Source organism: Coturnix japonica, chromosome 2 (assembly GCF_001577835.2).
Source record: "Coturnix japonica isolate 7356 chromosome 2, Coturnix japonica 2.1, whole genome shotgun sequence".
In the NCBI taxonomy this organism is placed as follows: domain Eukaryota; kingdom Metazoa; phylum Chordata; class Aves; order Galliformes; family Phasianidae; genus Coturnix; species Coturnix japonica.
In genome coordinates, this window is record NC_029517.1 from 81807835 (window position 1) to 81831793 (window position 23959).

A 23959-nucleotide genomic window follows, 5' to 3' on the forward strand; every position below is an offset into this window, starting at 1 on the left:
GTGTCGTTATCAAGAGAAGTCAAGCATTCCCATTGCCTCTGGATTCATTTGCTAAGGATGACAATGTAGTGCTGTTACAAATACACAGCAAATAGCTTAGGAGGGAAAAGTAAGTCCCCAACATATAGCCAAGGAAAAAAAAAAAAAAAAAAATCTGCTGATAACAATAAGGAGAAGCAGTGTGGTATAAAACAGAAACTTCTTGTTCGTGACCAGATGACAGGGAAAAAAGCAGGATGTCTTGGAGCATCTTGGACTTATTTCTATGCACGGCTGACCTCTGGCTTTCCCTCCAGCATAGCTGCAGTGAAGTCATTGTGGGGTGGGGAGAAGTAGGAGACTGACAAACCCTTTGTGTTGGGCAGCATTACAACAATCAACAATCTCAAGAGGTGTATTCAGTTTGCTCTGATAAAAAACTCAAACTTCAGCCAAAAACACCCTTGTTCTAAAATTAGTTCAAGAGGAAGCAGGGTTATTAGTTGGTCCTGTGCTTTTTATTCTTCAGTATTACCATCTTATCTACTAGTGTGCCCTGTCATGCTGTATTGACTATTCCAGTCTAATCGTGTTCATCTGTTTTTGTGAATTATTGAGAAGCTGTTGCAGCTGCATCTAAAAATATCCAACAACATACAGAGCAAGGTGAGCTTTTCAGATGAGACGCTGGCTGTAGCAAAACAAGGTAACTTTTTCTTCCTGGTATATCACTGCAGCAAGCAGCCTTGTTCTGTAAGGAAATCTAAGAGCGTGCCCTGGAGTTGTCTCTCACCTTGTATCCACTTTAACACCATGTTGGGGTACTGCTGTGTAATGCAGCTGGGGCAGAAAATGGGTGGTGTAGAATATAAGAACCTTGGCATTGTCACTGGGAAGCAAATCATACTCAACAAAACAGGTAATGGGTCTCTTTGAACAGTGTGAGTTGCGCCCAGAGGATCAGCACACTGCTAAATGGGATCAGGGCACATCCTGGGGTGAATTCCCCAGGAGTCCTTCTCATGGCTAACCCCGTAGGGATGTGGTATGAAAAGGCTGTTTTTGGTGTGTGTGCACAATGCAGCCCTACTGATGTGCGTATTAGCTTAGTAGGGGATTTGGTTTGCTGTGTGAGTAGAGCAAAGGGAAGAACTAAGTCGTGCTTTCTGTCTCCCTATGAAAATGATTGATTTTTATCCTACATAAGCAGTGTTTCATCTAAGTTTCACATTCCGTGTGGTGTTCCAACTCTTCCCTTGACATTTACTATGCAAGTACACACAACTGGGAGGTTATTTTTCTAGTTGTTGGAAGTTTTCCTATTTGCAATTATATCTTATTGTTGTGATACACTCCAGTGCTCAGGATGACATAATTCTCCTTTGGAACCTGGTGCTCCTCTAGAGCTTGCAGGCACTGACCTGTCACCTTTCTGTCTTCCACCAGTGAGGTTAGGGACATCTAACTCTTCATCTTTATTTCATAGCTGGTTACTTTTCTGTCACAGTTCCTTGAAACTCCTCCAAACTTGTTTATATTTGCAGGTCTGCACAGTTGTTCTGAGAGTGCGGTATCTTTTTGATGGGCCTTCCTTTCTCAGGGTGAAATGCCACAATTTTGTACTGCATACCTGCTTTTTGCCTCTCCCTCTTGCCGTGGTCTGTACTTACTGCAGGCTCTTCCGTCCTGCCCATGACTGCAGTGTATATATTATGCTTAATGCTTGTATAACAATGCAGCTGGTACTGTCATCATGTAAGTGTCCTTTTAAGAGGAGTAGTTTTATTTTTATAGCATGCTTTTGTTTGTGAAAGTTATGCTGAAGAACCTCACCTAGTACACTCTTATTTAACTTGTTGTCTACTGTAACATCTGTTATTTTCAGTGTTGCTCCATCCCAGATTTCTCCCTCCCACTTCATGGGGTTTTTGGATCGCTTCCCTTCACTTGTCTTAGCCTGCTTTCTTTCAGAATGAATCTCATTTGATTATTTTCAGACTGCATTTCTATTCTCTCCAAGTCCCTGTGCCCTTGTCCCCATTATTTCTGCAGTTCCTCCAAATGTGGCATTTCCTGGAAACTTCAGCTAACGTGCTGTCTAGAGTCTCTTCTGGATTATTAAGGAAAATATCAAGTGAAATAGAACCAAATCTTTGAAATATTGCACCTTTTTTCCTTTGCTTTTATCATAATTTATTTTCAGTTTCCAAATCAAGTCATAGCATTCATATCAAAGTGCAAATCACTATCAAATGTTTACTGAAAATCAAACACATCACATCTGCTCCTTTCCCTCAACTCTTTGTGCTACAGTGCTAGCCAGAAAAGGGGCCAATTTCTAGATGGTTCTGCTGTTCTAAATAGATTCTGAATAGAAATCACAGTTTCATTGTCCTCAGGCTTGTAGCCTGGTTTACTTTATAGGAAGCCTTGTGAATTAAAACAGCTGTGCAGCCCATTCTGAATTCTAGTTCTGAGGAGGTCAGAGCTGGGAGGAAATAAGTGGAGTTTGTGCTTGTGAGAAGGAAGAGGAGGGAAGGGGGTTGTGTGGGGAGGAATTGGATTCTCTTTTGTCTGCATGTGTAAGATACATAACTAAGGAGTAGAAGTCATATATCTGTTTCTGAAGAAGTGGTTGAATCCCCAGGTGTACTTCTATTTCTGGATCTGTTCTTCCCATATAGCATTTTTAGCTATTCTACTTTGTCCTGCTGTGGCCTGTTTTATCTTAAGCTATGTCCAAAAAATCCTAAAGAGAAGCTTTAACATCTAATTTAAGAGCACCAATATCTGAAGCTATGTCCAAACTGAAGGCATGAGATGGCATCAGCAGCCACCTCCTTCCCAAGCACTGGACAAAATTCCTCTACTGTAAGTGTTGGCCAGCTGTCTGCAGCACACAAAACCTGTAATGCTTTAAGGTTGTGGTAAAAGGACCTTTGTCACTCTCAAGTACAAGAGATACACTGCTGTTTTGTGTAATAAGCAAAGGAATTAATATGAAAATAAGATAACAGAGACTGACGGGAAGAAAGCGAGAGAGTGCTTAGCTAAGAAGTCTTTCAATGGGGAACATGAGTTATAGTCCCTGGAGATTGTGCAAAAGGCATCCCATTCATGACTTTTTGCTTTGACCTGGCCATAATAAAATTTCAAAAGTTTCTGGTGACAGTAATGCCTGCACTGCACTGGTTAGAGCAATATTTTATACCAGTGATTTAAAAGGATTGTTAGTACCCCTTTTCAGCTGGGGCAAGCGGCTGGGAGCGGGCAGGAATAAATTTCATCTATTTTTCTAAAAAAGGTTGTGATGCTATTACTGGGCCATGTGCTGTCTCCCCTTCCTTCTGCCTGCATCCCCACTTCCCCCAGCTCCTACTGTTTGCTGCACCCAGCCCGTGCTTCCCAACATGCTGTGGGGATGGGACAGCCCTGGCCCTGCTGTGGGTGTTGGGTTCCTGGGGCAGGTGGGAAGGCATGCATAGAGACCTAGGCTGTGTGTGTGTGCAGATCCTGGGGGAGAGAGGTAGCAGTGTGTTTATTTAGTGCTAATTTTAGATTTTATTTATTTATCGTTCTGTCATTTTATTGCTAGAAGCTAAAATTGTTATTAATTGCTTGTGCAATTAATACAAATGCTGCTATTGAGGCTCCTCATTTGATCTTTAAAATTATTTCTGGTATGTTTAGTACTGTTTGTGTGAGCCGTGAGAGGAACTGAATGTACCAAGATGGTACTGCAAGGTGATAGAGGCTGTGTTTTATGGCTGTGGGCAGCCCGGTCTGGTGGTTGGTGACCCTGCACGTAGCAGGGGGTTGAAACTCGATGATCATTATGGTCCTTTTCATCTGAGGCCATTCTATGATTCTATGGTTTCCATGAGTTTCACTGTCACTGTCTGACTTCAGCATTGTGGGAGTACACAGATTTACCTCATCACCACCACCATACATTTTCATTTCCCACTTGGAAAATCCCTTTTTCTTGTTAGCTGCACTAACCTGGGTGGGCCTAAAAGGGCTGTAGCCATCTCCCAGGCTTTCTCACAACTGTTAGGTCTCACAGATCTGTGATCCGTCTATCTGTATCCTCCCTTCTCCTTAAGCATGGACTTAAAGGTGTGGACCTTGCTACATCTCAGCATCAAGCCGCCTCAATCAGTTTGTCTGAAACAGCACAGTGTGTTGGTTTGGACAAAGTCAGGAGGCATTGAGGAGGACCAGAGGTAGGCAGAGCTCCCCACAGCTGATGGCCTCTGTGACTATGCTCCTTCATCGCAGACAAGCTGACCGAAAATGATGGGATAACAGCTGTGAGGATGGAAGAGTCACTGATGCACCTCAGCCCTGGCAGCAGATTGGGGTGCTCCGCACCTCCCCATTTCTCTGTGCTGAGCTGAGCTTAGCCTGGAGGCCGGTTCAGCCCTGCTGAATGTTGCTGCTATTGAATGATTTGGTTTTGCTTTCCTTCATTATTTACTGCACTGATCAAAGGAGCCGCTCCTTGTGATCGTAAAGGGAAGCTTTAAAATCTTATTTAAGAGCACAAATATTTTGGGCTTTGACAGATGTGCTTTGAAAGTAACGCAGATGTGCAGTGTCAGATTTCACTGCTGCATGCAGTGTCTTTGTTTCAAACTGTAAACTTAGCCAGTAGTGCCAGGCATGTGCATTCCCAAAGCCCTGCCCCCTGTGACAGGAAAAACAAGTTTGGTGGTGTGTTTTTGTTTGGGGGGGGTTATGGTTTTTTTTCCTGAGTTTATTCCCTTAGAGAGTTTGAAAGGAAAATAATCTTAGCAGAGGAGCAGAGTGAGTGTTCAGCCCTCCAGGACTGGAAATCTCGTGGGTTATTTTTAGCCAAATTACTTAGTTCTTTACTATGAGAGTGGTGAGGAGCTGGCACAGGCTGCTCAGAAAGCTTGCAGGTGCTCTGTCCCTGGCGGTGTTCAAGCCTTGGCTGGATGGGGCCCTGGGAAGCCTGGTCTAGTATTAAATGTGGAGGTTGGTGGCTCTGCCTGTGGCAGAGTGTTTGAAGCTTCATGATCCTCAGGGTCCCTTCCAACACGGTCCATTCTATGATTTTTAGGGTTTTTGTTTGTTTGTTTGCTGTTGTTGTTTTTAACCCTTGAATTGAATATGAGGTTAAATAGCCTTTATTTGAAGTGGAACTCCAACTCCAGGAGGCATGCTTCTTCCATTCTGAAATTTAGAAGAATGCCAGTTGCACTGCGTCTTGCTGGGGAACAGCACTTCATTTTCTGAAGCGCTTTTATGAGTTGATGGGAGAGGATACGCAGCTACAGAGCAGTTCACTCCTTTCCCATTGTCACTCCTCCTCTGGATACGCTGATCACTTTGGACTGGTGGCATTTTAGATGGAGCATAGTCTCCTTACACTTGCCTGGCAGTGGCTCATTAACTGCATGCTAATTGAAACTGAAAGTTTGTCAGATGATTCAATTCAGTTATATGTTAAATGGATTCAGTGAAGTAAGCATTACTGCTGTGATGAAAATCTCTCTGGAATTGATTTGTGAACTGATTTGGAGGGATTCAACGACTTTATCTGCAGCTCTGAGTGATAAGCATTGTGAGAGCGGGTGGAGGTAACTGCGCTCTGAGCAAACAAATCATACTCTTCTGCTTCCCTCTAAACTACTTTAATTACTGCCCAGTATGTTCCCTTTCCAGGACATGTGTTAGATAAATTTGCTCTGGAGAGCTGAGAAGCAAAGGAGAAACTGAGAAGAATTGAAAGTCTGGCTTGAATTCTGTAATCTCAGTGGATGACAATGAATGAATTCCTTATCTCTTAGTAGATTGAGTTGTCATAAAATTTACCTAAAGTTTGACTCAAAACATAAACGTATGTTAAAATAAAACGTGTCTGCATTAAACTAACCGACAGAAAACCCAAAGTTTACATTCTCCATGACTCATCTTTTATACTGGGCCACTGCTAAAGTCTCTCTTAAGTGAGCAATTTATTCTATACTCTGTATCTGCTTATATTTTTGGTTTCAGTGTGGAGCCAATTTTTATTGCTGAGTTATAAACGCTTTGAAAATAGGGGCTTGTAATGGAAATGCTGACAGACCTTTAACTAGGTCAGTCTTATCTGGCTCCATTATCTTTGCTTTTGTTAAAGCATTAAATGGCTGCATGTTTGTTTATCTTTCTTAGACTTACAGAATTTTAACGTGGGTATATTATTGAATTGTTTTTTTCTTCAAAATGTCCAGCATTAGAGAGTTTATCCAGACTTCACCGTGATTGTTAAAAGGAAATTGAACAGTTGTGTCTTATTTCACAGTTTTCTTGCTTATACAGTACATTTAGTTTGTAGTGTGTCATTACAATACTGATTCCAACGTTGTTCTTTTATCCTTCTATCTTACTTTATTCGTGATTTTTGCTTTGTCTGTTGTACTCCTTTTTTTCCATCAAGTGACAATTATGTTTTTTGTTTGTCCCATTCAGATGAAAAGCCATACCACTGCAGTTTTTCTGAAGAGGAAACCCCTATGGTAACATCTCAGTTGGAGGAAAATATGAAGCTGGGAAGCCACAATGCAAGAGAAAATGAGGCCAGTGAATCTAAACCAGAGATTCCAGTGTTGGTGTCCACATTGGAGAGTGTCATCAAGGAGCCCTTTTCTAAATACCAGGATCTGAAAGGTTCTGCAGATATAAAGATGCCAGCATTTCACCACAGCCAAGGGCTTCCTTGCTCCAGTCACTTTGCTGGCTTTGTTTCAGGTGTAGGCCAGACATCTTCAAACATGGTCATGGACTTGAAAACATCACTTGAAATGCAAGCTAGTCACTCCAGAGAAAATTTGCTAGACTTACACAGGGAGCATCCTCTGATAGAAAAAGGTGCTGAAGCTGAAGAGGCAGCTCCGCTTGATCTGAGTGAAAAATCAACAAGGGATAATTCATGCAATAAAAATTTGAATATATCCTTGCAGGCTGCTTTAATTATCTACCCATGTCCTTTCTGCAGTCACAAGACCTACTACCCTGAGGTCCTGTGGATGCACAAAAGAATTTTGCACAAAATCAGCTGTAACTCAATGGTGCCCCCATGGGTTCAACAGAATGGATTCAAGAGTATTAAAAACAACTTGGTTTTCCTGGCAAGGAGTGGGCGTACCGGCCCCCCTCCTGTTCTTGGTGGTAAGGAATGCCAGCCTTTGCCTGTTGCCAGATTTACACGTACTCAAGTGCCAAGTGCATTACCAGGGTCCAAAAGCAGTTCTCTTCCTGTTGGGATGACTGCTAAGTCTGGGAGTATGCATCAATCAAAGGACAGTCATGCATTTGGCCACTGTGGTCCTCGCTTATCAGGTCTGGATGGGTACAGACAGCCCAAAGTAAACCATTCACAGGAGCAATACAGCACAGCAGCACAACAGTCTCCACTAAAAAGTAAATATGAAGCAAATTCCAAACTTATGCAAATGGGAGCCTATAGCGGAAGCGTAACACCCACTCAGACAGTCATATCCAGGCCTAGCATGCAGCCTACCAACAGTAAACAAGTGGAAAAGTACATGGTTCCCCAGGGAAGTACTGGTTTTGTCCCTTCAGGTAAGCACTGTGCATCTGATTCCATGAAGGCCAAATACAACCCACCGCCACAGTATCATCCCCTTTGCAAAAATGAGCAGTACACTAAGCATGAAGAGCCGTCGGTGCCTCAGAGGGAGTCTCACATAAAGGCTGGGAATGAGATGAGGACATTGGCAAACTGCACAGCCATGACACGAGCAAGTCCACTGATGCAGCCTCAGCCTGGTGCAGCAGGAGTCTCCTCAGTTTTACACTCCAGTAAACAGGATCTGGGATCAGATGGGCATGAGAAACGTTTGGACATTTTAAATATCTTTAAAACATACATTCCAAAGGACCTTGCTTCGTTGTACCAAACCTGCGGTGCCAACAGCCCAGTCCTGGATCACGCAGGTAAGATTTCACAAGCCCTTCCAGAGCTGGAGATGTGGATTGCTTGCTCTTTCTTCAATTTGAGCCACAACACATTGTTTAATGGTTTCCTCCTCTCCATTTAGCTGTTGGGATTATAAATTCAGTGTTCCGTCATTTCTGGATAGGCTTGAATAGATTTGTTTACTGATCTCTAACATTGTAGCATCCCCCCTTGTGCACTGCGTGACATTTCTGTCACGGGTTAAATGTATTTGGTTCCACCTGGAGTGTTACTGTTCCTTTGTCCCCTTGCTTCAAGCAGGCTGGAGTTACACAGATGCGCTGTCACACTGTGATTCCAGTGATATGCTGGTGCTGGAAAACATCATAATCTTTTTGCTTCGGGCAAAATAAACATCCTCCGGGGCTTATCTATGATGTTATTTCAGAGGTTTTGTTCAATTTTGTCTGCAAACAAGTCTTCCAACTACAGAAAGAGATAATCACTTGTCAGTGTCCTTTGTCTTTCTTGACAAAAGTCTTAAGATCTTCCTTGTCCGTACCAAAGACTGCTATGGTATTTTTCAAATGATTCTTTTGATCCATTTGAATGTTTATAATTAAAAAGTGGTGGAGCTGAATATGTTACCTGCTAATTCACGTAAGCAGGAAAGACTGCTGTGCAGATAACCAGTTTAAAGTTCAGGGAATAAGAAAGTAAGTACCGCAGCTCTCCTTCTGTCTCTTGCCAGTCAACTGCCATGTAAAAACAAAGCAAAACAAGGCACATATATATATGATAAAAAAGAAACCCGTGCTTTTGCATTTGAAACCATATTCTTCTGACTATCTGCCAAAATTAGCCTGCCTTGCTGGAAACTTAAAGTCACAGTGATTTATTACTATTGGGATGGGCATGTAGGATTGGAGAGTGGTAACTGGAGTCCCACCTTTTGCCATTTGTAAGCTGTCCAGGCTTCTTAAACATTTCTTCTCATACTAGAAGCTGTTGAAGAACTGACTTCCACATGCAAAAAGCGTGTGTTTCACATCTTTATTCCTACAGCTGGGAGTGCCTTTGCATCGTGTCTTTGCATGACACGATGCTCTGTTTCGTCAAAGGACTGTGAGATTGTTAGCCCATTTTACAATGAGGGCTGAAACATGGGACACTGAAAAGCTGGTAGTCTAGGGCCAGCAGCAGCCTAGTTCCTAGAAGCTGTATGCAGGTTGACTGCTCTGGCAGCTGTGAGGCAGGGAAAGACCCATAATGTTCGGTCAGGTCTCTGTGAAAGCCTTTTGGAGAAGACAGGGAGGCCAAATGAGGTGCACCTATAAGCTACTCTGTTGGTTTTACTTGATGAGATAAAAAATAATGCTGCATGAGAGCTGACTGTTACTACTATTGAGTAAGTCATTTAGCAGGTGCTTAGAAGCTGTGTAATTATTATAAAGAACATCAAGATCATAGTTTTTGTTAAGAGGAGAAGTGGTGAGGGGTCTGGAGCACAAGCCTTATGAGGAGCAGTTGAAGGAGCTGTGGGATTGTTCAGTCTGGAGAAGAGGAGGCTCAGGGGAGACGTTATTGCTCTCTACAACTATCTGAAGAGAGGTTGTTGTGAGCTGTGGGTTGGCCTCTTCTCTCGTGTAACTGGTGATAGGACTAGAGTGAATGGCTTCAAGCTGCACCAGGGGAGGTTAAGGCTGGAAGTCAGGAAATACTACTTCTCTGAAAGAGTGGTCAGACACTGGAATGGACTGCCCAGGGAGGTGGTAGTGTCACATACCCTGGGGGTGTTCAAGGAACATTTGGATGTTGTGTTGAGGGATACAGCTTAGTGAGAGCTATTGATGATGGGCGGATGGTTGGATTGTGTGATCTTGTGGGTCTTTTCCAGCCTTGGTGCTTCTGTGATTCTGTGATCGTTTTCTACAAATGCAGGGGCAGTGTTCATGTACAAATCTTATCTGAGTCCCCTTTTGGCATCACGGGGGCTGGGAATGTTGTCCAAAGTTTCTTCCTGCTCTGAGTACTGGTTAACTGTTCCACCAGCACCTTGAGGTACCTTAGTGTGGGTCAGCTTGCTGATGTTATCTAAGACTACATCCTGTCAGCCTGCTCAGAGAAATTGTATTGATCCGGAGAGCTCCCAGCCATGTTAAGAGAGGTGGGGAGAAACAATAAAAGACATAAACTGAAGCTGACTTGAGTGAATGCAGGCACCAGAAAGCCTATGAGGAACACTGGAGCACAGTAAAAATAGGGACAGGGTTTCCAAGGAGGTCTCAATTTACCTGCTTTTAAAGAGAGGGATTTTATTACATTTATTTTGTGTTTTTGCCGGGCACTGATTTCCAAAGACACTTTAACTGGAAGTACTTTAGTGCCTATCTCTGCTTTGACATTTCTTCTTCCATTCACAGTGTTTTACAGCAGTCAGGTTTTTTCGGCTACAAAACACTGTTTTTCAACATGGTTGCTACCATTAGCTGTGCATTTTTACCAGCAATGAACAAGAGGCTGCATGCTGCACTTGTAAACATCTGCACCAGCAGAGGTGACCCACAGTTGCTGTCACCACTGCTGAAATGCACCACCCTCTGCCTCACTGTGCTCATATCCACTGTTTGGTCTCTATAAAATGTCTAGCAAACATCACTGAATGTCAATAGGTACCATTTTTTCTGCATGGAGGAATTCAGTGATGCCTTTGCTCCATTTGCACTTCCATGTCAGGCGCCATTGTGTCAGACTGCTCCTGTGCTGCCATCTGATTCACGGCAATGATGTATAATGGGATGTTGGTGGGAAGGTTCAACCTCTACTGCCATACCACCAACATCTGCCTCTGTTGTTGTGGACCAACATAATAAAATAGGAGGCATTACTTTCAGAGCACCCCTCATAAAAAATAAACTGTTGCAGGCAATAGGAACAAGAGCCTCCCAGCTGCAAACAGAGGAGGCTAAACGAACCTTGTCTGAACTAAGACATAGGCCTAGGCTTATCCCTTTGAGTCTTGTCAGTATGCAGCATACAATTAAATCTGCATATGGCAATGTGAATATGGCAATCGTGACATAAGGGACAATGAAAAATCCTACTTAGATATCCTATTTGTCACATGTTTTTTTTTCCTGTTTGAATGTTCCCGATAGACTTTATTTGGGTGTTGGGCAATTAGTATGTCCTCATCTTGAAACATACTGGAATATTTTAATGTGTGGCTGTGCAGGGTGGTTTAACTTCCTCTGTGGAGCCTTGGTTTATTTCTGGGACCCTTCCTTTTACATTTGTGTTTATTTCAACACATCCTTGGAAAATTCTGTGTTCTGTGCTTGGAATAGGTTTGTTTTCGTGCTGCCCAAACTTCCTGAACACACACAGAAAAAATCTTATTGTTACACATCACAGCAGATATTTATTTCGTTCGCAGTATTTACATCAATTATGGTCCTTGGAAAGGAGGGGTTATGGTGGCAGGTGCACTCTTTCCTTGGGGCTCCTCTGAGGGCAGGTTTGAGAGCTGTTCTCACAGGAGCTCCCATTCACATGGTCACCCTCAGCTACCTGAATTTGCTCACACCTGCAACCATCCAGCATCTTTTGTTCATGTGTAGAGAGTGTGTCCTGCACGGTGACTCATGGGACTGTTTGCAGCAGTGATGCCCAGAGCACAAAGCTGTGGGGTATCAAAAGCCTTATGGTGTCCTTAGGATATATAACAATGGCAATCGTACCTTGAAGCTATCGTGTGTGTGTGTGTGTGTAATTCTCAGCCTTCCCTCCTAAAAACATGAGATGGGAAGTGTGCTTCCATGAATACTGCTGGGACAACTTTTGGGCTGCTTCAGAGCCTGTTACTAATGTCCTCGTTCCTGGGTGGGGTGTTGTGTTTATTGTGGGGAGTTGTGCTCATCAGAGTACACATGCTGTGTGTGTGGATGGAGGATGAAATAAGCCTCACTGTTTCTGAATGCAAGTGGGTTACTGTGGTGGCTGCTCATATTATTGGAAACAAGAAGCCAGGACAGATTTTGCTGTACTTGATAGCAGAAAAGAACATTTTCTGCTTCAGAGTGTGTGGTAATACAAAGAGAAGTTGGAGAAAAGAATATTTGTCTTTCACTAGAACAGGTTGTCTAGATAGATGGTGGAAGCTCCATCCCTGGAGACACTCAAAGTCAGGCTGAAGGGGGCTCTGAGCACCCTGATGTAGCTGTAGGTATCCCTGTTCACTGCAGGGGAGCTGGACTAGGTGACCTTTAATGGGCCCCTCTAACTCAAATGATTCTGTGATTCACAGAGGTTTCAGACAGCCACCTGAGAAACCCGAGTCTCCTGGGCTTCAGAGAGCTATTGGGTTTGTGTGTGTGAGACAGAGGTCTGGATTTGTCCCTAGGTTATGAGCTGATTTTTGACTGCCAGGAACTTTTTGGAGATGTGGCTGTTCAGTTACATTATGTAGACTATACTGCCATCTACAGGAGGTGCTATTATAGAAGTAGAAAACAGCCATAGGACTTTTGATTTGGTTTGGTCGGTTTTGTTTTGTTTTGTTTTGTTTTTTTTCCTTAGCCAGGGCAGTTTCTTCATAATCCATGTTATGGTAAAAGTAATCATAGGATGCTTGGTGTTATACAAGCACAGTAAGTGGCAGCCCATCTCCTTTTCCATTCATTTTGAGGTACAGCAGTCTGTATTTTGGATGGGCCGTCTGGCATCCTGCAGGTGATTTCAGTATATGTTTGTCGGTTTGTTTTCTTCACCGGCACTGTTTTTGTTCACAGTTTCACTCTTCTAAAATGCCGTAAGAGGAAGGGGAAGGGGGGGATAGGGGGAAAAAAGCAAAGCAAAACGAACGAAAGGCTCAAACTTCATCTCTGCTGACAACCCCCTGAGAATGACTTTAAAAGCCAAAGTATTCCAGTGGCAAATGAAAACATCAACTCTTCCCTTCTGAGGAGGGCGCCTTACCAAAATAGAAAAGATGATGTTCAGCCATTTTCTTTTTATTATTATTTTTTAAAGCCCAATAAAAGTCAAATGTGTCTTTTTTGATCAGCAGCAAAAAGACAAAGACCAGCCCTTTAAGTCAGATACTGTAAACTGACCTTTGGAGAAAAAGGAGAGGTTTGAGCGGTTTTCCACAAATGCTAATGGCCTAGAAAACATGTTTACCGAGGGCCGGAGGAAGACTGCTGTGCCCGACTAGCTCAAAATGTCCGGAATGACACTTTCATTCACAGATGTCTTTCGTCTGTGCCTTGGAGCTCCGGGGTCAAAGCAGCACCGGCAGGCAGGTAGGCAGGGGCTAAAGGTTTGATCAGTTTGTGATGGCTCCACTCACTCTGCATTTGTCTCTGAGGTATTGCCGCCCGGGGGGGACAGTCGGGCTCTGGTCCTACTCACTTCCTATTATCCATGTGACTTGTCTCCGCCACGCTGGAGTCACTTTGATTTGCCTGATGTACTGCTTGACAAAGCTGGGTGATAGCTGAAAAGTGGATCCAGCTGCTCTGAAAAGCGCACACCTGACATGCCAGTCCTGGTGCGGGCACATCATGGGGAGCATTTTTTAATTCAATGTAATTTATGCATTCTTGCAGTCCTGTGTGTGCCTGGCCTGTCAGCCGGTGCCTAGATGAAGGCTGACAGTTGTCATCCAGGGCCTGAAGGTAGTCTCACATAATGACACATTAGACATACTAATGATGTTTTCTTCTGGCATAATGTTTTCTTCTCAACTTTCCTCTCTCCTCATCCCCCGCCTCCTCCCTGTCTCCTTCCCTCCCCTCCTCCCTATCAACTACAGGGATGCTTAGGACACAAACACGCCAAGGAGACTGCGTCTGCAGGGAATGTGGAAAATGCTTTAACCAACCCAGTCACCTCAGAACTCATCAGAGGTCCCACACAGGTACATTTTCACACTTGCTTTCTCCCTTTCTCTCTTGCCTTCTATCAGATTCAGCTGACAAAATGCCAAGAATTACGTTTCCAGTACCACGTTAACCTTGGTAATTCCAATACCTAAATCTAATATACAGGTTTTTATTTTTACGACTATTGCTCTTGTTCTCTGGATATTGCTTACCTGATCCCCGCCCGACCTCCATAAAATTGCAATGCATTTAAGATAAGTCTGTTTGCAAATGTTTTATTTTAATTAGAGAGTAGGGTACTCAGAAATGAATATGCTAATGAATTCCGTTGCCACCAGCACAAATTGAAATCAAAGTACTCCTTTCAGCAGAACATAAGGCTTTGTTTTGCCTCATCATTGCTGTTGACAGGACCATTTTTGGTGGGAAACGAGATTTCCCTCAGACAGATCAGTCCCAAAATCAGCAGCCCTCAGCAGCAGGTTTTTAACCTGGCACAGCCTGCTGCTGAGCTGGGGGAGGCCAGAGCCAGTGGTATCGTTGCCTTCTGAGCATGGCACGAGACAGTGAGACTAGCGGGCTCTCTTTGAGAAGTGTGAATGATGCATACATAAGCCAGTCTGATGCAAAATGACAGAGGCCAAATGGTAAGTAATGCAAGAAGAGGGTCCCTTTACACATACACCGATAATTAATGTTGTCAGTGATTGCTTTCTTCAGCGCTGAAGTCTGAATTAAAAAGGGCAGTGGCCCTAGGCTGCCATTAGCACACTCTCTTACAGTAAGTGTTACGGTAAATTGGTATTTTCCGGCCACAGGCTAGTAGCTGGTGTCTTTTTTTGAACGTGGTTAATCTGTAATGGTCTCAAATAATGTACACACACTAACGAAGCTTGAATGTTCATCTGTTAACAAGCCCCCTTGTTCCCACAGTGGTGTTTGAGTCTAATGGACTCCGAGGTACTGAAGTTCACACCACCTCCGCAGATGCCCCAAAACAAGTATGTTTTACAATTAATTGGATGTTTGGTTTTTAATGTGGTAGCTGGGAAAAAGTTGCACGGTGATACTCATCAGTAAAGCACTGACTGTTTTATAACATGTATAAATAATAATGATGGCGTTGCTTGGTATTTAGCTCTTAAATTTTTTAAGCGTTTTGTCAATGTCTATTATATAGGGAGTCAGTAAATTGTGGATCAGGTAGTTAGTGTTTAAATAAACATGTTACTGGCTTACCGGAGAGTGGGTGGGATAGCCAGCTCTGTAATGCGCTGTGATATGAAATAGTGAGATGGAATTTAAAGAATTCCTAGGAATAATTTGCTTTTACATCTAACATGCTTTCTGCTACAACAATTCAATTAGCACTTAGACTGTATTTTTCTGAAGAGTATTCATGCTCTAACAGCCAGTATCTAGTCTCTCAAAGGCTCATCTCCCACTTTATGTGGACTTTTTGAGGTGGTGTTGCTTTCATGTTTTCAGAATATTTCCTGTCTTAACAAGCACTTCTCAGCACTCTGAACTACGTATAAGAAATCCATTACTTAGAAAACCATTAAACTCAATTTATTTTGAATATCCTGTATGTGTATTTGTATATGTATATCTTTGGATATCACAGTCATAATGTGAGCCTTCTCATTCCATCTTCAAGCTTGTCAGGAGGGTTTCAGGGCACACCTTCTCATGGGCAGTTTTCTTTCATATGAAACTGCCGGCAACATCACTCACTCCTTCCATGTTTCAAATATTTTACTACAGATAGATTTTTATGATTTTACGATTTACTCTCGTCTCTTAGTAAGCAATTACAGTTGATTATGTTCATGCTTAGAGAATGGAGCTCAATACTAGTCCTACCTTCATAACGATGAGGAGCTGTTTCAACATATTCAGTAATTATCCTCACCAGGCAACACCACGTTGCTTAGTTCATGTGCTCTGCACCCTTTGTGGAAATCCTTCATGTCTTCTCTGTTGCATTTGCTTCTTTCTGCCCTGGAGGCTACTCTGGGAACTCAGCCTCTGCCACCAGGATATCTGGCCTGTCTTACGAGCGGCCAACAGCTCTCTTCATAAGGTTTTCAAGTATTTGTTCTGGGCAATGCTCATTTTGGTTTCATGCGAAAGTAGCAGCTAAGTTCTGTTCTAGCTGGAGAACTAGATGAAAATGCTGTCATTATGATGCACGACATCCCTCTTACAAGAAGAGTATGCTGGGGTGGAACACTGCAGTGCTGCAAACTAGCCTAGCCATTCTTTGGTTCTCATCAGTTTAGTGGTGTAGATTTAGTAAATACAAACATCTTGAAAATGCTCTTTTATCTTTTCCTGCCAGGTGATTGTCTCCTATATAGTTGAAATCAAATTCTGAATGCAGTGTTACATTTTTGGACATCTTGCTCTAAAAGACTATGTAAGATCACAGTTGGAAATATATTTCCAAAAACTGATTGGCCATATCTACCAAAAAGACATGTGGCAACTAAGTTGGACTCTTCTTAAAAGTTGTGTTGTATTTGTTAACAAACACTTTACTCATAACCCTGTCTTAGTAACCTGCTACACCAGAATTTATTGGCTGACAAATGTAGTTTGCTATTGCAGACTCAGTCCATGCCAATCTGTCTTCAAATCATTTGTTTAAATTACAGCATCTTTCAGTGCACTAGGATAGCGGGTAGCGGTTGGGCTCATGAACACTTTCTTTCTTCCCCATCAGTGTTTCTTCCACAGAAGCAGCAGTGTGATCACTTTTCTGTGAGACAGTTTCGTTCCTTTTGTCTTGTTTGCTCTTCAGTATCAGCCTTTGTCTTGTTTGCTCTTCAGTATCAGCCTTTGTCTCAGTTTGTCGGTGTCTGTGTCAGTTAGGATTATTCGGTTGTCTGCTGTTTTCCTTGTTCTCATTGCAAGCAGGCTTTGCACTCCCCCAGAAGCCTCCACCTGCACAGTCCCCAGGCTTCAGCAAGGGAATACGCTTGTCTCTACCCACAGCTGCAGGGACCTTTAGAAGCACGGGAAGTAGTTTGCACCAGGAACAATGCCTGCAGCACTCTGGTAACATTACAATTTCCCACTTTAAAAATTGTCACTCTGTGTCTTCGTTCTGTTTCTTAATTGGGGACAGATCTGTTCTTGAGAGTTTACAGTGTAAAGTCAGTTCAAGTTACAGAAGTGCCACGCACATGCTTCAAGCAAGAAACAATAGTTAGCACGTTCAGTAGCTTTAGAATGAGACTTTTTTTTTTTTAACGTTAAGTGGAAATGATTCACTTAACATAATGTTTCCTCCTTACAGGTGAAATATCTTCCCTTGAGTAGTAGCTAAAGAGTAAAAATATTAATATTAGTACTTCACAGTTCCCCCATTCCCTTCAGTAGTCAGAGAAGATCATCTCTAAAGGTTTCCCTTATAAAAGAAAGTTACGTAGGGCTTTTAAAATTCCCCGACACAGTAGGTTACAACAGTGCTGCATTATGTAGCAGTTTTCTCATGGAATAATTTTAATTCCATGTGTTAAAAATAGAGTCTACAGCAAGGCTTCTTCAAAAGTGAGCCAGCTAAGTCTATATTTAGGTGTTCAAATAGGAAACCTACTTTAGGGTAACGAACCACCCAGAGGAGATGCAGGTGTTCAGCAGCGCTCAAAAGTAGGCCACCTGTAGGGGTACGTAAAGAGGGCCATGCACACCTAATGTTGGTCATGTCAGCATTAGTCTGCATTGGCTTTTAGTATGCTTTGGCATTTAGCACCGATGAATTAAATACCTTATTTCCTACATTTTGTTTGTATCTCATAACATTAATTTCTGTGTTCTGTTCTCCCCAAATGCTTAACAAAAATTTTCACCAAATGATTTTCTCTTGAACTCTAGAATATTTCCTAGCCTTCTTTTTCTAAAGGACAAAAGATGCTTATAATATACCCCAAGTCAATACAATATGTGCAAACTCTTGCAGATCCTCTTGAAATTATGCCATACTAAACATACTGAATATTCTGAATATTTTTATAAATGCTAAATATCCCAATATATCCATAATTAAGCTTACTTATCCACTATGAATATGTATCTTAATTTGGAATACACTAACCAGCATGAAAAGGCCTGAATTAGTAAGCATGAATTCCAGGAAAGCACACTCCAGTTGCTTATATGTAGCATGACAAAAGCTGGCTCCCTTTTGGAAAGGCCCCTGCTACAGCATGAATCTCAAAACCACTGCAGCTCTTGAAACAAAGCTCTCCTAAAGCGTGGGATCATTGCAGAGGAGCAGCCTGATGCTGCGGCACTGCAGCCAGAAGCCCAGCTCCCAAGTGCATTCAGTAGCACAAGGATCAGTCCATAGTCTGCTTTTGCAAAATGCTAACATCAGTGGTGGCAGTTTCTAATGCATATGCCTCATGTTTATCTTAATCATTTTTTAAAAACATATAAAAAACAAATTCCACTTTAGGGATATAGTTTATCACTGCTGTGTCAAACAATACACTCTAAAATTTTTTAAAGGACAAGTAATTGGATTTTCAAAAGGCATAGCTTGCTGGTTAGCAGCATTCTCTCTAATTGAGAATACACATGTATGTGAAGCATGTTTACAGTGCTGGAGCCAAAGAAGCTGGAGCTCTCTCTGCAAGTTTGTTTTTTGCTCAAATGAAACAAGCAGAGCCCCCAAAACTCTAACCTTTGCCCTGTCCAGAAAAGCATTCTTTTACTCACAGAAGGTCATGGGAAAGCTACAGGCCAGGAAAGAAAGCTAACGGTTAGTATCATGGATATCTGTGGCTGAAGCTTTCCACATGCAGTGGCACTCCTTTTCTGTGAAAGAATTAGAGACACAGCAGAGCCTCTGTGGTAAGAGCACAACACCTTCATTAAGGACCCCGTGAGCTTTAACTTTCTCCACTATGTCTATTTAAAAACACTGACTGTAGTGCTCAATACCCACATAAGATAATGATGCGAGAAGCTAGAATTTGAGTGATAGACTGGAAGAGACCATCACTGAAAAACCAAGAGGTGTTGCAAAGAAACTTGGAGGAAAGGCTGGAGACCTCTGTTATCTTTGACAGGCTTGTAGGCCAACTACAGCACAACCAGGTGCTTTAGTTAACCAACTGGAGGGAGAAGAGTGAGAGCAAAATAAATAAAACAAAATATATTTTTTAAAAAGTTATTTAAACTGTTAGAGTTGTGTTTGGGGTTTTATTTTTGCATTTGAAGTTTTGGCACTGCCTGTTAGAAGTCCTATTTATGACATTTGTTCATACGGAATGTCTTGCCCCAGTTCCTTGCTGAGTTTCTTCTAAAGATCATGATTAATAGTTCAGTCTTCATTATTGCAAATGTTATTTTTAAATAGTTATTCTGAGAACAAGAATTCCATTAATCAAAATAATAGATAATGAACAAATAAATGGCAACCTAATTTGTCTCGTTCATACATATGGAGATTATAATGCAAACAATCAAGGAATCATGGAGCCTGCTGTACTGGAATCTGAGTAATATGCATGTGCCAGGAGCCCACCAGGTTAGGAATTTAATAGACAGGATAAGCTGCTGTAAGTCTTATACCCTTGCCAACAAACTGAAAAGGTGTCCATGGTCCAAAATGATCACTGTAATTTATTTTGATGTCATGCGATCATCTATCTCCAATACAGTAAAATGCACGCAGACTAATTTTTCCTTTTCTAGTTAACTGGTGTAATGCTCTAAAACTCAGTACAGAAACAGCTTTTGTCATGGAAGCTGAAGATGTCCTCTACAAAAAAGCTCAAAACTTGATTCAGAACTTGACTGCCTTGCTAACACATCACAAACCCAAAGGCTTAGCAAGAGCTTTCAATCTACTGGAAAATCTGTCCTTGATCCCACTTTGTGTGGTTGAAACTGGGGGACATCCCTCCTTTACCATGAGCAGGCATGGATGTGAAGGAGAGAACCACTTTTGCCCTCAGAAAGCTCAGATACCTTTTCCTGGTGGAATGGAGAGCACAGCAGTGCCCTCAAGGTAGTCTCCTGCCCAGGGCCATCATCTTCACCTCCACCACCCCTTAGCCTCCTCCGCTATGGTGAGGTGGTTTCTGGAAGGCTCTTGTTGCCTTCCTTTTGCTGGTGTTCTCCAGGAGCTCCCATTTGCTGGGGCAGTTTTTCAGCTGAGCTCTAAAGCCTTCATCTCTTCTTGCTAGTGCTGCTGCAGGAAAGCCTTCCTCCACACTGAGGAGGAGGACTTCTCCAGTGCCAAGAAAGACAGTGGGGAAATGTCCCTGATGCTCTGTGCATCCCTTCCAGGTGGAAAAGTGATAAATCTTCCCTTTCACATATCCTTGATGCTCTGTGGGTGTGTGCTGCCCACAGTACGGCTGTCCCAAAGCAGCAGCCCCTATCACCCTCTTTGTCAGCTCTTGCCTGGGGAAACCATGACAAGATGCCCGTCCCCCCTCTCTCCCCCTCCTACAGCTGGGAGGAAGCCTGCCATGCTCCCCCAAGTCCGTGGGGCTGGTTCCATGCGAGAGGTTTTAATGATGAATGCCTCTGCTCGGAATTGTGGCTCTGTCTCTCAGGCATGATGTAGCCGTGCAAAAATGTAAAGCATCTTTCTTAGTTTACTGCAGGAAATTCAGCATCCAACTAAGGAAGTTTTATCACATCTCTCATTCAGTTACTGTTTCCTACATTTCAAATATACTGCGGTCTGTACAGCGGCTTTTTTTTTCTTTAATTTTGTTGCAAATCTTTCCGACTTAAACCAAACTTTGACTGGTAAATGTCATGAATCTTGAGCCAGGTTTAATTAGGAATTTTCTAAATCTATTAACAAAAGAGATGCACTTAATACATTATGTCAACCAGAGCTGGGCTTTCCTCAGCTATTTCTAGGGCTGCCATAGGCACAGCTTGAAACGCGCTTGGATTTTACATGGGTGCTGTATTTTATGTTGCATTAATTTAAAATGGTCTGTTTCGCTTCATCAAGACTTTAGCTTAAGGATAGTGCATTTATGTAAGATTAATCTTGCCATGTTGTTTTAGGATCAAGATTGTAAACTGCATTGTTCCGACAGTGATGTTCTAAATGTCATTTTAAAGCCTTTCTTGGGAGCTGCAGGCTCCCACTTATTCATGATGTTATCTTTAATTTCACTTGATTTTCATAATATCCCTTCTATTTTTTCCACGTGGTAATTATTCATTGAAATTGGCTCAAAAACCCAAAGGAAGATGACAAGGGGAAGGAAGGAGCCTTCTTAGCTTTTGACAGACCCACACAAGAATTTGGTTGTTCTTCCTTGAGCTGCCTCTGTGACCTCCACCTTCAGCCTCTTTGAAGCTCTCATTGGGCTATGAACCCCTCTTTGGAGGAACATCCCTCCATGCCCTTAACATTTCTGAGTGGCTCCATTTTTTTTCTAGTCTGTCCAAGACCTTATAGGGGCTGACAAATGTGTGATGCTAGTCAGAGGGAACGAGCACCAGAAGGGCTCGCTGGATGCTTGATGCAGGGGCAATAGGGAAGGGGAGGAGGTGAGAATGAGCTTTTCCCTCTTTCCTTCCTACAGGGTAGAGACCACACCGGCGCTGACATTGCCCACACGCTGCCTCTCCGCAAGGGCACCTAAAGCCCCGGCCCAGGATCCCCCTGCAACCCCCTCCCCGCTGGCATCCTGGCATCCCTGCAGAGCATGGAGCATCACCTTGGCCAGCATCAATGTGCAGTGTTGGGAGCGGCACCGCGCTCTGCTAGCAGGGGGTGCCGCCGCGCTGCTCGTCGTTGGGAAATAAATGAAGATGCTACCCGAGATATATATAAATTGACGTACTAATCAGTCCCATGGTTCCTTATTTCCTTTATAATAAACAGTGGAGTTGGCAAGCGCCGTGGCAGCACGAGGCATCTATATTAATCAAGAGAAGTTTGAGACACTGGAAAAATTAAACTTTATGTGATTTGGACAGCATGAAGAAGTTAAGCACTGTAACAAAAACCTCCCCGATGCTCACAATGACTATTTGATACATTTGAAAAACAGCAGTGGATTCGAGGGCTGGAGAAGTATTAATTAATGAAACTGCCACTGCCTGTCATGCTGAAAAGCAAATTAAAAAAAAGAGAGAGAGGAAGAAAGGGGGTGTGGGGAGAAGGTGGCATTTGGTGCTGAGAAAGCAATGCTTGATGAAGGATTAAAGGGACTAAAGAGAAAGACCGTCACTCTGCAATGGTTTGTTTCATTACAGTTTGGGGACCACTTGCATTTCTAGTGCTCTTGTTCTTGACTGCGCACCATTAATAGTATGTGAATATGGAAATGGAAACACTTCGACAGAAAAGCTTCTATTCTGTTTGGGAAAAGAAAAGCTAGTTGAACACTAAGAAAAACAGGCTTCTGTGTTTTACTCTCAGGACCTTTTTTGTAACAGGGCTACTTTCTTCGACCTGATCACAAAGGAAGTCTTCACGTTTTAAACAATTAAATAAATAGATCTGCTCAGCTGTCTAACGCCACCCATCCGTATGTTGCTAATGGAGAAGGTGTCACGGAGTGCCTCAGCCTGAAGCTGTTCTGCTCCTCCTCACTGGGCCCAGCCACGCTCCAAGAAGACGAGGTCCTTCTGTTGTGGTGGCAGGTCAATGTTCATACGATGTGTTGTGTCTTGTACGCGGTGGTCACTGGTGGTGTTACGAGGGGGGGAAAAGGATAAAAAAAGAAAGCTTTATATACCTCTTCTACAGTAACTCTTTAACTGCAAGTTTCCAAGGTGGGGTTGTGGCACATAACAGGTTGTTAACCGTGCAGTGTAAGCAATTAAAATGTATTCCACAGATATAAATATTTCCTTTCCTTATTGCTGTGACACTATGTGTGATGGTAATAGTTCTGAGACTTTCAGATTTTGCACATATAATTTTATGCATTATCAAAAGTTACTGCTGCCTTGAAAGAAAACATTCTGTGAGAATTTTTTGCAAAAGCTTTACTAGGTTTTGGGGTATTTTTGTTTTGTTTTGTTCTGTTTTTTAATTGTAACATTTTGTAAAGGCAGGAAATGGAATTAAAAAGAAAAAAAAAAAAACAACAAAAACCTAGCATGCTAAATATATTTTTCAAAAAAGCAATAATTTTACATGTACAGAAATGATGCTAACCTTTACTACAGGTGAGAGCAACAGTTTACTTAATACAATAACGGAATAGTTCTGTTTTTTGTAGGGCTTCTGACACAAAGATTTGTTAAAAAAAAAAAAAAAGCAAACAAAAATCAAAACAAAAAAACAAAAAACAAACCCCACCTCTTTAAAGTGTGATCTTTCTATTCCAACAGTGCTGGTGGGTGGAAAGGGGGGTGGGGGGAGGGGCTGGCGGGAGGAGGGGTTGCTTTTTTAAAGAGAAAAATCTAGTTGGTAATTGGTTCTGGGTACTTCTTGTTACATGTTTTAAATTACTTGACAGCTTCTGTTACATTGCAACACTTGCAACGATGCAAATTAACTCTGTTGTGTATTTTTTTTTTTTTATTAGTTTTTCCTTATACCGTTACACCAGATGTATTCCAGAATTCTCTGTAAGTCTTGGTGTAGTTAGGAATGCCTGTGCAAATGCTTACAAGTGACTGTAATTAACTGTTCTTTGAACTTATTCTGAGGGAGGTCGCATAGACACATTCCATTGTACGCCAAAAGAAAAAAAAAATGAAAAAAAAAAGAGAAATATTTTGCTGTGTTGCTTAATGATTATCATTTTGGGTTTGCACTAGCTTTCTCATTTGTTTTTATTATTATTATTATTATTATTAGTTTCTTTTTCGGTTTTGTTCTTTGTTTTGTTGCTTTTCTGAGTCATGTTTTCCATGAATGGAATTAACGGTGATGGTTCAGGAATGCACAGAAGCTAGTTGCTTAGCCTGTTTGTTTGTGTTTTAGTTATTAAAAACTCTTGTGTACCCAAAATGGCACAAAAGCGTAGCGTACATTTGTAATTTCTTTTTTTCTTTTATTTCAGTTCTTTTTTTTTTGAAAGCTGATATAGAAAATTTTAGTTAACATTTAGAGCCAGAAGCTTTTCTTTTTCTTTTTCTTTTTCTTTTTCTTTTTCTTTTTCTTTTTCTTTTTCTTTTTCTTTTTCTTTTTCTTTTTCTTTTTCTTTTTCTTTTT

General features: G+C 42.1%; 1 protein-coding gene across 4 annotated transcripts in view; it reads left to right on the top strand.

Annotated features, from left to right (window-relative positions):
• Window positions 1–23760, top strand: part of ZNF516 (zinc finger protein 516) — a 100865-nt gene extending 77105 nt beyond the window's left edge. For 2 of the 4 annotated variants that reach the window (XM_015855123.2, XM_015855124.2), the window contains exons 3-6: window positions 6460–7947; window positions 13725–13829; window positions 14728–14795; window positions 21369–23760. In XM_015855123.2, coding sequence (XP_015710609.1) covers window positions 6460–7947; window positions 13725–13829; window positions 14728–14795; window positions 21369–21428 — 1721 coding nt within the window. In that variant the 3' untranslated portion in view covers window positions 21429–23760. Of the gene's footprint in view, window positions 1–6459; window positions 7948–12977; window positions 13213–13724; window positions 13830–14727; window positions 14796–21368 lie in introns of those variants that run through there. The other 2 variants (XR_004306171.1, XM_015855125.2) reach the window with 2 other exon arrangements.
• Window positions 23761–23959: the final 199 nt, after the last annotated feature.